This window comes from Setaria viridis, chromosome 8, assembly GCF_005286985.2.
Source record: "Setaria viridis chromosome 8, Setaria_viridis_v4.0, whole genome shotgun sequence".
Taxonomy (NCBI): domain Eukaryota; kingdom Viridiplantae; phylum Streptophyta; class Magnoliopsida; order Poales; family Poaceae; genus Setaria; species Setaria viridis.
The window spans coordinates 6,336,158-6,350,618 of NC_048270.2; the positions used below are offsets into that span (position 1 = coordinate 6,336,158).

At 45.2% G+C, this 14,461-nt stretch overlaps 1 protein-coding gene across 2 annotated transcripts; it reads right to left on the minus strand.

Annotated features, from left to right (window-relative positions):
• Window positions 1–3,523: 3,523 nt before the first annotated feature.
• Window positions 3,524–10,076, minus strand: LOC117866950 (wall-associated receptor kinase 3). 2 transcript variants are annotated; one of them, XM_034751255.2, is made up of 4 exons: window positions 8,906–10,076; window positions 6,126–6,275; window positions 5,145–6,044; window positions 3,524–5,013 (listed from the first exon to the last, which is right to left on the minus strand). In XM_034751255.2, the coding sequence occupies exons 1-4, from the start codon at window positions 10,029–10,031 to the stop codon at window positions 3,677–3,679; spliced, it is 3,513 nt and encodes a 1,170-aa protein (XP_034607146.2). In that variant the 5' UTR covers window positions 10,032–10,076; the 3' UTR covers window positions 3,524–3,676. The 2 variants fall into 2 exon arrangements, with proteins under 2 accessions (XP_034607146.2, XP_034607147.2); XM_034751256.2 differs by having other exon boundaries at window positions 5,145–6,041; window positions 8,906–10,074.
• Between the last annotated feature and the right edge of the window lie 4,385 nt (window positions 10,077–14,461).

A 14,461-nucleotide genomic window follows, 5' to 3' on the forward strand; every position in this document is an offset into this window, starting at 1 on the left:
CCTTTGTATATTTTCCTTTATTTAAGGATTAGCATCCTGGCTTTCCAAAAAGTAGGGAGTGCAGTGTAGGCAGACTGTCGCAGCGAGTGCTTCCCTTTGTTAAGTCAATCAATCAACCATATGTAATCAATCAACGGATGACTATTGGAGCTTTGTGTTAATAGGCACGTCCTGTATAAACAGAGTGGCCGATTAGGTCATGTCTTTTGTTGTCTCCGTTCTTTTTGATAGGGTTATTTTTAAATCTGAAAAATTCTTTTTTGATGGTCTTATTTCAATCCAACTATCCATCCATTTAATAGGTATTTCGAGCTTGACGCATGACCCTTCATTCTTCCACCCGAGACTGGTTGTGTGGGTAAGCCTGAGCCTTTATGAATTGCTTGTTTACGAGGAATAGCTAATGACATAATTACATAGATGATAAGCAGAATTATCTTTCCTTGGTTATTGTGCCAATATGAAATAGGACTATCAAAAGAGAATGGAGGGAGTAGTCAAGAAATTAATGATCCATATCCCAACAAAAAAGAGCCAGCATATATACATGCTTCACTCCATGGAGCACACCACCGGCATATTATTTGAAAGAAAAGAAAAATGTCAACATCAATATAAGTCACCCACCTAGACTAATTTACCAAAACTATAAGTAGTGCAAGCAGCTTGTTCCGCGTAGTTCACTGTTCACAATCACACCCTCGTTTTGTTTGCTCAATTAGTTTACATATGTTACGCAGGCCCTGTTTGGATACACCCTCCTAAATATTAGCAGTTCACTTTTAGGACACCTTTAGGACTTGTGCATCCAAACATGGGTCCTAAAAGTGCACTCCTAAACTTTAGGAGGGCCATTTTCATTAGGAGGGCGAGGGATCCTAATGGATCCTATTTCTCCTAAAAGTGGTCCCCAAGTCCCCCTTTACCCCTATTGCCCTCGCATGCATTAATGACGTGAACAGTGCAGGGTAGTTTAGAGGAGTACTTGAGGGGTAAAAATGATATTTTCCCTCTAGGGTCCTAAAGATTAATAGTCCATCCAAACAACCCTGTACTAAACTTTAGGACTAGCAATTTGAGGGTCCTAAACTTTAGTACACTATTAAACTTTAGGAGTTTGTATCCTGTTTGAATCTACCAAACATCATAAGCATGCCGAAAAGTAGCGAAAGCACACTAGAGCCCCATTTGGATACACAATGCTAAACTTTAGCACTCCATTTGAGGGTGCTAAAGTTTAGCACTTGGGATTGTTTGGATACAATGCTAAAGTTTAGCATCTTGGTGAGAAATGACTACATTGCCTTCATTTATGACTGGCTTGGGGAAAAATGGAGAGGAGAGAGAGGGGGCAACTAGGAAAAAAGTGGGCTTGGGGACCACTTTTAACACCAGTAAAGAAAACAAGGGTGCTAAACTTTAGCACTCACCTTTTAGCACCCCTGTTTGGGAGTTCAAATGCTAAAAGTGTGCTAAAAGTGAGGTGCTAAAGTTTAGCACCCCTTTCCAAACACCCCCTAAGAGGAACTAGATTTAAAAAGCTTAACCATGATAAGAATTTACTTTATCTTGTACAAATAATAATCTTGTACTGGCCGAGGACATCAGAATAAAACTGAAGTAAATAAAACAAATCGGGATCTACATTATTCCAACATCACCAATTCACCAAAGCAAATAAGAAAACGAATGAAAACTGATTCGTCAAATTGGCAATTGTGCGAATTTCAGATCGTATCTCTCACTCCATCCGATCCATACTCAGTCCTACTAGTTCACACGCTCTTCCCTGGCGCAAATCGCCGGCCATGGCACTTGCACCTCCGTGGCTCCGTCGCTCCATGCGACCGTGCGCGGTGCACCCGGCCGCTCGCCACCGGTTGTATCGGCGACGGCGCAACGCGCGCCGGCACCCCATGCGCTAGGTGCTAGGGTATTACTTCGCCTTAGCCTCTATCAGCGTGGGCTGTTTAGAATTGATGATGGAGGTAGGAGTAAAAATTAAACATTTGGAAAGTAGGAACAACCCTACTAAAAAATGTAAATAGCTTTGTTTAGAGCGCATTGCTAGAGCTGCTCTACAAGCGTTAACGTGAAGAACGTGACCAAAGAGGAACAAATTGCGGGTACTTCGTGGCTACTGAAACCAACGCAACTCACCAAAAAAACGTGCAAAAAAACTAGTATATATGTGCTGTGGACAACACCTGGAGGTTATACGATCCACGCATATGTTGGAGCCGCGCAACATTAACTTTTTGGAAAGATACCGTGTGCGCTTACTATATGTTTGCCCATTAGCCTGCCTTTTTTTTGAAAAATTATTCTATAGTATTTAAGTGCTCAAATGACAGTGAAAATCCAAATTCTATCTCTAGAATTATTCTAAGTTGAATACTGCCATTTGAGCACCATGAATACCATCAATTGGATCATCTATTATTTGGATACTTAAATACTATAGAATAATCCTAGATATTATGGCTTGGTCATATCAATACCATAATTTGGATCTTACTATGGTTTGGTTTGTATTCTTGGGACCTATAAAATCTACAAGGCAAATACTTGACAAACCAGTCCCAATGACTACATTGCATTGTCACTCAATCACCAAAATCACAAACTATAGCCTTCTCTCCATGTTTCTCTCACTCTCTCTACCATGGCCCATTCTTTACTCCTGCCATCATAAACTGTGTTAGGAATCGACGGACTTGGCTGCAAAGCCGGAGCTCATACTTGGCTGTACGACCGGCGACGGATCCATCGACGAGTTACACTCACTCTCCTCCTTTCTCCACATCAACAATAGTTGACGTGCGAGGCATATCGAGAAGTTATTGGACCTGCTCTAACATGTTCTAACAAATTCTACAAATTTTTATATTTGTGGAAGAAGGGAGTGCATACTTGCATTCTACGGTTGACAGATTCTTGCTCCACATTATGACAATTATTCCCCCCAGGCCTCTTCACCCACAGGTTTAACTGGGATGGTTTAGGCGACCTGGCGGTTTTAGACTGTCCAATTTAATTCAATCCATAGCAGCTTCGGCCGCCTCGACGACGATGACAACAATATGTGATGGCTCGACTCAGGTGCTGCTCAGCATGCATGTTGCTGGATTGCTCGAATGGGACTGACATTGTTGACACTCCAATTAGGCATGATATGCGAGATTAAGGCCAAAACAACCAATTCAAATGCTAACGTGTATTATTTTGCAAGATTGCCATGTTTATGTGTTTTGGAAGCCCTGAGCATCATATTAAAAAAAAGGACGATTCAATTAAAATTTAAAACAGCATCAAGAGGAGGTCAAATCATAAGTTTAAGTGCACCATGATGAAGCGCTCTCTCACTAAGATGATCCGAATGGACATATGGATTGTCTAATTTGAAGTTCAGATGTGAAAGTTATGGTGATCACGAGGTGCTCATATAAGCCTAAACCGATTTTGCATGTCGGAACTCCAAATAAGTGGGGGAGAGGGGTGTTCGGTTTTTACTGGACAAGTCTGAAATATGATTTCTACATCGGTTGTAGATCATTTTTGCCAAGGATTTGATTATTATTCATGGGGCTAGACGTCCCCACGCTACAAATATGAAGATTACATCCAGGAGACGTTAAATAATCCCTTATGCTAATGTACAAGGCATAATGCTGTGCTAACGAGGGTACCTTGCAGACATCACCATTTCCTGCTCCAAACTGTATCTTCTGCTTGATTCATCCTCAAATATTTTCCCGCCATCATTCTTGAATTCAGCTATTACCATATCATCTTTCATATACTTCTTAGAACCCGAAATCCCCTCTAGTGTATGTTCTACCAGTCGCATAGTTGGCCTTTCATCACCTCTAAAATTTACACAAGATGCTGCAAGTGTAGCAACTTCATGGACTTCCTTGCCTGCTTCCTCTATAACTTGTGGGTCTATTATCTGGACAAGATCTCCCACAGCAAGTAGGTTGACAAAATGGCTAACAAGGCCATCACCTTCAGAGGACAAATATGAAAATGGTTTCTTCCTAGTGAGTAGCTCCATGAGAATTACACCAAAGCTATAGACATCACTTTTGTCTGTGACACGGCCGGTGTAACAGCACATAGGGTCCATGTATCCTCTTGTCCCTTGAATTCTTGTTGTTAACCCTGTTTTATCCATTGGAATGTACCTTGAAGTTCCAAAGTCTGATATCTTCGATGTCAATGTATCGTCAAGAAGTATATTAGTGGACTTGATGTCTCTATGTATTATTGGGATAGAAACTGACGAGTGAAGGTAGGCAAGGGAAGTGGCTATTTCAGTTGCGATCCTTAACCTGTTGCGCCATGATAGCGACCTTGGTCCTTCAACATGGAGATGGTGATAAAGGGTTCCATTAGAAATAAACTCATAAACCAACAATGGAACCTCGGTCTCCAAGCAACATCCAAAGAGTTTGACAATATTCTTGTGGTTGATTTGTGACAGGATTGCTACCTCATTTATGAACTCATCTATTTCTTTCTGGACCGTAATCTTTGATTTCTTGATGGCTACGACATGCAGGTCTGATAAGATTCCTTTGTACACAGTACCATGCCCTCCACCACCAAGCTCACGAGCTTTGTCAAAGTTGTTTGTCGCCTTTGCAAGCTCATCTATTGGTATGATCATCCTTTCTGCGATGTCTGCCTTTTGCGACATCAACTGCTGCAACAATTGTCCACGGTTTTGCTTGAAAAACTTTTGTTTTAATACTTTCATCCTGTGCTGTTCAATCTTGCGGGGTACTAGCATTGTTCCCAGCACCAAAAGCAGGAGCACCGGGCCACTGGCAGCTGACAAACCAATTTTATTTTTCTTGATGAACTTGGACAAAATAACGGATGAACTGACGCAGCCGTGGGGCTTGTTGGCGTTGCCAAATGTTCCTAGCTTGCACCTGCACTTGAATTTCCCTGGCAAGTTCTTGCAGTCGCCGAAGCACCTCTTTGGTATTTTGCACTCGTCGACATCTGTGGTCATTAGGCGACCAGAAAATCAATAAACAACAATATAATTGACCGCTGCATATGTATCGGAGTGAATATATATGTATATGTATATGTATATGAGTATACTCGAGTAAACTAGAATCAGTAGTGACCTTTGCATCCGTCGGTAATGTAAGGGTTGCCCTGGTAGCCCTTGTGGCAGTAACACGTATAGCCTCCATTCTCTTGCCGGCAGCTGCTGTGCTCGCTCCTGCAAAGGCGGCTGGCCACGTCCCCGGGGCACTGCCCCGATGAGTTGCCGGCAGGCGCTGGGAAACCTTGCTTAACCGCCCACTGTAAAACAAGGGGAGATGAGAAGTAACGGGGTATCCAAGTGTTCAGACTAACCGTCCTGTTTAAGATCGTGTCCCACCACTGGGCGGTCAACCCCTCCTCTGAGACGACCGCCAATGGCATGTCGATGTGTAGGCCTGTATTCACGAGCCCTCTGAACTCCATTTTCTTGGGCGTGCTGCCCGCCAAGATTGACGCATGGCAGCAGCCGTCGCCGCCGGAGCAGTTCCGATATTCTTCGAACGGGCCAGAGCTGAAGCTGGAGACGCAGCCGGTGATGTTGCTGTTGGCGCCGCTGCCATTTCTGTACGTGTTCCCGTACAGGGTGGCCTGCACGCCATTCCCAAAGACGACGTACTCGTTCCTGGCGGACAGCATATAGGACTCGCCGATCTCCGGGAGCTGAAAGCTAACAGCACTCGTAATTTCTCGTCCGTAGCTCCGGGTGACGACGTCGAAGGCGTCGATGCGGGTGTGATGGATGACGCGCACCGTGGAGTCAGACAAGGAGATGCCAGCAACCTGGAGGGTGCCGTTGCCATCGAGGAGCAGCCGTGGAGGGCTGTGGCTTGTGTCGCAGGTGAGGTTGAATCCCGGCTTGTAGCAGTGGGAGGGCCCGAAGCCGAAGGGGTACGGCACGCGAACGTCGCCACAGGTGGCGTTGCAGTTGTTGGGCAGCGCTATGGGCGCTGGAGCCACCGTAGGCAATGGTGTATCTGCTGAAAATGTATACATCAAATTACTGCTCCTATGGCAGCAACAAGGGCCACAACCCACAAGCCAGGTGTGTATGTACTGACCTGTAGTGGAGTTGATCTTGAAACAGCCACCTTTGACGCCGGGGTTGCCATGAGTTCCATGCGGGCATCGGCAGTACATTTTGCCAATCGTGTTGATACATTCACCGAAGCACCCATTCTCTTCACTTGACAACTTGCACTCGTTGATATCTGCAGCCATGAAACGCACAAATGCCAACACTTTTTATAGTCCATTTAATAGAACGACCCTTTATTATCCTTGAATGAATAGCCCCTCAACCTCATATAGTTTCTATGTAATTTAACAGGGTAACATGTCAGAATATTATAAAGTGACAATATATACAGAGAGGAGAAAGATACTCCATCCCTCCGTTCTTAGATATATGACGCCGTTGATTTTTTATTTGAACTTTGACCATCAATATCTATTGAACGAATTAATTAACTAAAGTAAAATGTGTATCATTATATCTATTGTTAAATGTACTTTAGATTTAATTTGTAGGTTTATCTATTTGCAAAAATATTTGTAGAAAAGATGAATAGTCAAAAAAAGTCAACGGCATCATATATTTAAGAACGGAGAGAGTAGAAGGACACCATTTCTTTATTGATTAATTGGGTCAAGGTCAATGGACCTTTGTTCCCTACTTTCTTTCGCGGGAACCAACATCAGGCAGCCCAAATACCTTATTCGCCACCACGCCCTGAACCTTTTGTCGCGCCACCAGGACCTCGCCCCAACCTCCCTGCACCGCCCGCGTGTGGTCCCCTCCGCACCGCCGTCCATACATGCACCCCTGGCACCGCCCCTATGCATGCTCCAGAAACTCGATGAGGCGATATCGAGCTTGGAGGCATAGACGCCCTCAACCACAGCGTGAGCCGCCGTCCGAGTGCGCTCCAGAACTGCCCACCGTGCAAGCTCCAAAGCCTCAATGTCGAGCTTGGAGGTCCGAAGGTCTGGCCGCAGAGCCCCTCGTCCGCAAACTCGGCACCACAGAGCTTGCCGGTGAGGAAGCAGCTACTACGACGGTGAGCACAGAGAATCCAAACCGCACCGTACCGTGGGACGCCCCACCGACTGCAGCCTCCCCTCTCGCCGTTCCTCCAAAGCTATCCTCCTACGCCTTAGCCGCCAGGCGCCAGCAGCACTTCCTCCTTGGTTCTGAGCGCCTCGACCTCGCCACCGCCATGTCTTCGTCGCAGCATGCTCCCTACTGCTGCTGACCATGCGTGGTCCAGCCACTGTGCCCTTTCTGCTAGAACTTCCCTTTAGTAGTTTCAGAAGGCGGAGTGAATCCGGAAATATTGCTTCAGTTCGCATTGTTCTCTACAACTCGATTAGTATTAAGCAATTGAAAGTTCGGAGTCTAGGACTAGCGGAAGCGTTGCCCTTCTTGTTGCGACATATCCGGTTTCTTCTAAGGTTTCATGAATTGCCAGCTTCAAGACAACGTTATAGAACAATCTTCACAAAATTTATATAAATAGTATAAGCTAGCCCTTGGGTCCATTCGCACGCTCTCCCCGTTGCTGTCATTCGTTGCTACTGCCCCGCCAGCCGGCTTGCCGTGTCCTATGCGGATCCCCTTGGCCGTCGGCTCACCATTGCCATGGCCGTGCTGAGCGCTCCAGCGCAAGAGAGGATACGGGAGAGCGCGAGAGAGAAAATGAGTGGACAGAGAATAGAGAGAGGATGTTGACAATTTATATTATGGATCAATCTAAATAAACTAGGCGTTGGAAGATACATTTTCTAATTAAAATGTTTTACTGATGTGGCAGTATAGACAGTGCTCATGGTCACCATAGGTTTGGAACCGCCTTAAGACGTCCTAGCCTCCTAGGTAAACTCTAGCCTATCTTACTATGAATAGATTGAAAGCCTTGCCGTTGCTGCTTGATATCTAGGTACCGAAAATGGTACCTCATGTACAAAAATATGGTAAAAAGCCTCCAATAAGATAATGTAAGGAAAACTAGTAGTGTGCTAACCGAGCTTGAAGCTTGTGTTTATATCTTGGCTTGTTTTCAAAAATAGAATTGATTAATTGTTTTCGCGTACCACTACTAGAAAAAGCACCTTCCATCCACCACATATGTATCTATGAGTTAGAACTGGTGAGATCTTCTATGTAGGTGAGATGCAAGGTGAGTAGTCATGGGTTCGAACCCTATCACGTGGGTGCGAATAATTGTGTGACTTCTGACTAGCAATGTGTGTAGCCCCCCTAGATTTTAAATATTCTTTTTATAATTTTTTAGACAAACTACGTGCCATTTAGTACCGATGAAGATACCAAGCGGTGTTAAAAGTAGTAGAGCCATGCAACCAGTATGGGAGAACAAGGCCTTCGGTTTCACGGTTCCGGTTACATATTCAGTACTGATGGGGATTCTCAACTGGTATTAAAGGCACTTTCCTAGTAGTGTATATAGGGATGTTAATAGACCCTCCTCTTCGCAATCTAATTAGGTCCTCAATCATTTGTAGGCCAAAAATAATATATAGAATTTTAGCCCAGCCCGATCCTTAAAATTGTCGGGATAAAATTTTACACCCTTTACCACCCCTAGAGTGTACAACACTTTATTCATTGCTACAGGCATATGGAGAACCAGTATATGTATATATTTTGGCGTATATTTTTTCTACATTAAACATATACTACTCGCATTAATAAGTGGTAGCCAAAGTCTAGCAAGAACGACGTAGTTCTAGTCCAGCTATGTATAGTTTGATAAAGTTCATGCACAAGTACAACACAACCAAACTATAGTTGATTACGATGGGGTCGGAGTAGTAAACTAACCTTGGCAGCCGCCGGCGCCGGCGAGGTAAGGGTTGCCGTCGTAACCATTCTCGCACTGGCAGGTATAGCCTGGACCCGGCATGGCGTTCCAGCAACTGCTGTGTCTGCTCTTGCACAGTATGCGGCGCACCTCGTCGACGCACTCGCCCCTGTCGTCGAGTTCCGGGCCCGGCGGCAGGCCGCGCGTGACGCTCCACTTCAGGACGAAGGGAACCTCGCTGACCTCGTCGGTGCGCAGCGACTTGTTCCTCAGCTGCCCGACCCACCCCTCCTCCGCGACGAACACGTTAACGGGCAGCTGCTTCTCCTCCACGGTGTCGCTCCTGCTGTTCAGTCGCATGGCCTGCACTTGTCTGGGCGGCGCGGGCATGGTGACCGGCGACCGGCAGCAGCCCGCGGTGCCGGCGGAGCAGTCGCCGATCGGGCCGTACTTCGCGTCCGCCGTGTCGATGATGAACTCGCCGCCGCTGATCACCTTGGCGCACAGGCTGGCGCAGCCGCCGATCCTCCCCGGGGTGTTCGTCGTCTCTACCCCGATGCCGTCGGCGAGGAGCGTCGCCACGACGTTGCACCCGAAGACGACGAGCTCGTTCCCCCAGGACAGCAGGTACCCGTGCTCTGTGAAGCCGCGGCCGAACGGGGCGCTCCAGAAGCCGGCGCCGGTGGCGTTTATGACAGAGCCGAAGCGCACGACGCGCACGGTCGAGTCGTGGAGGCCGAAGAGGGAGATGTCCGTGACCCGGAGGGTGCCGTCGCCGAGGAGCAGCCGCGGGGGGTGGCTGCTGGTGTCGCAGGTGAGGTTGAGCCCCGGCCAGTAGCAGCGCGAGGGCCCGAAGCCGAAGGGGTACGGCACCCTCACGTTGCCGCAAGTGGTTTTGCAGCCGGGCTGCCCTATTGGTGCCCGTGGCGGCGGGGCGGCTGCCGAGAGCTGCAGCGCCATCGCCATCAGCGCCGCCACCGCCGCTGGGAATAACACGGCTGCAGAGGTTGGTGCCATGGACAACGAGGCAACGCGTACGTCTATTACTGGTGCGGCCATTGTGCTACAGTGGGTAGTGTACTGTAGACGCGAGCACATAGAGGACGTAAACGTGTCCCTACGACAGATCTCACCAACCACGCGCATGCGACCACGCAGCTACCTGCTACGCGGTTGCGCTTAATAACTTGGTTTAATCTGCTGGTCACGAGAAGCACATTTTGACGAAACAAATCTAGTGTGGTTCTGCTCAGCTGTCTGCTTGACACTGTGGTTTATTGGCTGGGCACCAGGTGCGTGCAGTGATTCCTCCGGGGGTAAAAAACAACAATGGCAAATGCTATGCATAAGACGCCTGGGATTTCATTTATTTATCAGCTGGCCAGGCACCCAAATGTCCATCTCGGGATCTGTTCATGACCAAAATAGGAAGGATCTGGGCAGATCGGTTGTTAAACCGGTCATACCGGTTTGACCGAAGTTCTCATAATGCAAATTGGGCTTCATCATTGTGTAGCACTTGTCGAGTAGATCAAAATGCATCTGTAGAATGTTTGATTTGGAGTTCGGATGAGAGAGTTATGACCTCAGGACGATCTGCACCCAAGAAACCGGTCAGACTGGTTTGCCAAGGCGGTCAGACCGGTTTGGTCTGTATAGTCCGAGTTAGGAGTTGTATTTTGACACGAGATTTGTAAGGATTTCTACTCCTAATGGGGCAAGACCTCCTCTCCCTATAAATATAAAGGGCCATGGCCGATTGAGAGGTATCCAATCGATCAAAAACAAATCAATCTACTATTTTTGCCTTTTTACCGTACCTTTTTTCTCTTTTTCCTAGCTTTTCCAACCCCATCTTATTGTTCTTCCTTCGTCTCTATGACGTCTGAGGACGTTCTAGGTGACCTGCAAACCCTAGAACAACCCAAGGTGCACCTATCCTAACGGGATCCCTCCCAGGCAAGCGTTCGTTGGTTTCTTCGCCGGGTTCGCCGGCGAAACCGGTCTGACCAGTCTATGTAGAGGAGCAGCAAGGAGCCCTCCTCACGCTGCACGTTCGAGTGCTTTCGTGTGTTGGTCCACTAGGGACATAAGGGATAGATCGGCTACCATGACTGGTTCTAATTCTAAATGGACCGAGGTTGATGAGTCCAAAATCGTCAGACTAGATCTGAAAAAGATTGCAGCTGACGAACACATTAGCTCTTGCAGAAAATGCAACACAAGAATTGGAGCGACGCAAGGAAGAAGCAACCAAGAAGTTCTTGTCGCACTTCTTGGAGGATCATCAAGGCAATGTCACAAAGATTAAGGATGTCACCTTCAACACTCCACCACTCGAGGTGAAAACCAATGTGAGCACATCATTATCACCATCTCCTTTTGTTACTATAGATGATCTTACTACTGTAATAGATAATTTATGCTTATTGATAGTTAAAAGTATGCAAGATATGGTAGATAAGAGCAATGGTAAATGAGTTGAGGGGGGTAATGATGTTGCATCTGTTTCTGATATTGTACTACCTCAAATCCCATCTTGTAGTACATCGGCAGCACCCGTAGTGGAGGCTCAGTATGGCATGCCATTGAACTTTTCGTGGGACAAACACCTCCACCACAATCTGGTCAGGATGGACCGTCAGACCGAATGGTTGAACCGGTCAGACCGGATGGTCGAACCGGTCTAGGTGCCATGGTTCCATACTCAGCATCACCTGAGCCCTTAGCTATTATACCTCAAATCCCATCTTGTAGTACATTAGTAGCACCCGAAGTGGAGCCTCAGTATGGCATACCATCGGTCAGACCGGTCCAGGTGCCATGGTTCTGTACTCATCATCACCTGAGCCCTTAGCTATTATATCTCCTATTCAGGCTGGCTCTAGCCGATCCGGTGAGGTTACTAGCTTTGTAACTCCATATACTACAGTAGCTCATAGCACTCCACTTGTAGCACCTTTTGGGGTGGGTGTTCCATATGGTTCCACGGCTAATGCACAATTTAATAGCCGTTTGCAACATAATGTTCCTAAACCACTAATACAATAGAATATGTTGCAATCGAATGCTTCTACATCACAATCATTCAGGCCAACTAGTATTCAACAAATTATTGATAGATTTAATACCAATCTAGCTAAACAAATGAAGGAGAATATTGGATTAGATGTGAAACATAAGACCCGTTCATATGAAAAACCATCCCTTTAACTTTTATTCGATTTCTTGTCCTTCTGGTTGGCGTTGTCCAGATTTTGTGAAATTTGGTGGGGATGATAGAAAAACTACTTGGGAGCGCATTAGTCAATATCTTGCTCAATTGGGAGAGGCTAGTTCCATAGATGAAATAAAAGTGCATTTGTTTTGTTTATCTTTGACCGGAACTGCTTTTTCATGGTTTGCTTCATTACCTGTTAATTCTATTCATACTTGGGAGTAATTAGAGCAAAAATTTCATGATCACTTTTATAGTGTAGATAATGAGTTAAGATTGAGTCATTTAACATTGGTTAGGTAAAACCATGATGAACCTATTGCTGATTATATTGGAAGATTTAGAGATATAAAAAATCATTGTTATAGTCTTGTTATCTCCTAAAGGGATCTTGCTAAATTAGCTTTAAATGGATTGCAATCCCATACTAAAGAAAGATTGGAAGGTCATGAATTTGCTCATAATATCCAAGTATTACAAAGATCTTTGGCTCAAGAAAGCTGAAGTAAAGATACTTGGCTCAAATATGATCATCCTAATATGCATATGCTAAATTATGATTCCTAGGACGTGAGAATAAAGATGTTTATTGTTGGCAGCACTTAGCGCGCCAGTTTGTGAACCGCAAGTGCATGGATCATCATAGCTTTTCCCTTAGAGTATTCCATCCAAGGTTTATCAATTCGTGGATCTCCAGTGAACTGACTAGGGTTTTCCATCTAATCTAACAGATCTATCCTAACATGAAGTATAGATTGCATATCAGGGTAAATCTGATGTAAAGATGGATGATAAGAACACAAGTCGATCACATCCACAGATATATATATGATATAGCATAACCATGGGTAACAAGATCCTGTCACCTTATAGTTGTAGTTGTAGCCAACAAACAAGCACATCATGCATCTCATCCAAAGGAATCTTTAAACTACAACCTCCGGTCAACCTCTCGAAATCCCCCATCTTACACAAGCCAGATCCTGTCACGATCCTCTCGATCAGCGCAGATAGACTAAGGGCACATCCACAAATGAACGTATCTAGCTATCTTGAAGGGTCAACATACTAGATCTAATCACCATGATTACATAAAGCATGCTATGTGGTCTAAACTATAGCATTAGACTAAAGAACCAACATATTCATGAAAGATAGAAAGTATAAAAGGAGGCATTGAGTCGCTAATATATCGGATGACATTAAGAACATTGCTCACATAATAGATGTATTAGATCATCATCTCCGAGTACATACCATTGACGATCTACTACTGGCTCTCCTGAACTCCACCATGGCGCAACCACGCAGGGGGCCCACGACGGCTAAGGTTTGGTCTAAGCCATCTTCTAGACAACTCCGAAGACTTGCAGTGGCTGTCATCTCCCTTTGGCAAATGCCCTAGGTTTCGTTAAGTTCTCGTGGATGGATGCGCATGCCGATGGAGAATCATGATATTTATAGTCTAGAGGTGCTTTGGGGCAAAGCGGAGGTCGAATCGACCTAGAAAAGGACCACGCCGATCGGCTTGCCCCCTACAGGCACATATACAGAACACAACACATATTCAAAAATGGGATTATTTCAGGTACCAAGTGGTGGGTTAGTATAAGAATAGGTCCAATTAGGCATGAAAATGGTCGGAAACGGTCAATAACGATATCATCTATATGAAAATGATTGTCAATCGATTGGGAATTTTGCCGATTTCACTATTAAACTATTTAGTGGCGACTACAATATGATAATAACAGAAAATGAAAAATCCAAATTTAAATACGGTAATGATCGGAAATGATATCACTTATACAAAAAAGATTCGAAAATGTGCCTCGGTAAACGAGATTTTCGGTTACAGTTTTCATCCCTAGGTCCAATAATACCACTTAAATGGCACTCAAAGCATGTCAATAATGAGCCCCACTATTCCCCCATGCATAAACCTTGCTCGTCCTTGAGTAAGTCCAAGATACTTGCTTAATCAAGAAGTCAGCATTACCCTTCGATGTCATCCCTGCACTCAGTTATACATAACAAGACACATTGCTCTTTTAAGAGTTTAGCATTTAAAGTTCAAGTTGTGACCGGCTACTTTTCATCATGGAATATAGACTAGCAATAAAGAATGTGTCAATATAAAATAAATACAATGCTCTTGAACTTAAGTGAACTTGAGACCTTTACCTTGTTCCATCGTGAAGAGTTTTTCAAAAAGATGCAAACACATCATAAGTGAGATTCTCTTGCAAAAGTTCATGGGAACACTCATCTCATCAAGTCACTCAAGCCTATACTAGATTATTTTCAATCTATTCTACTCATATATGAAAGTGGAAGGCTTATGTGGAGCTTGGTAGGT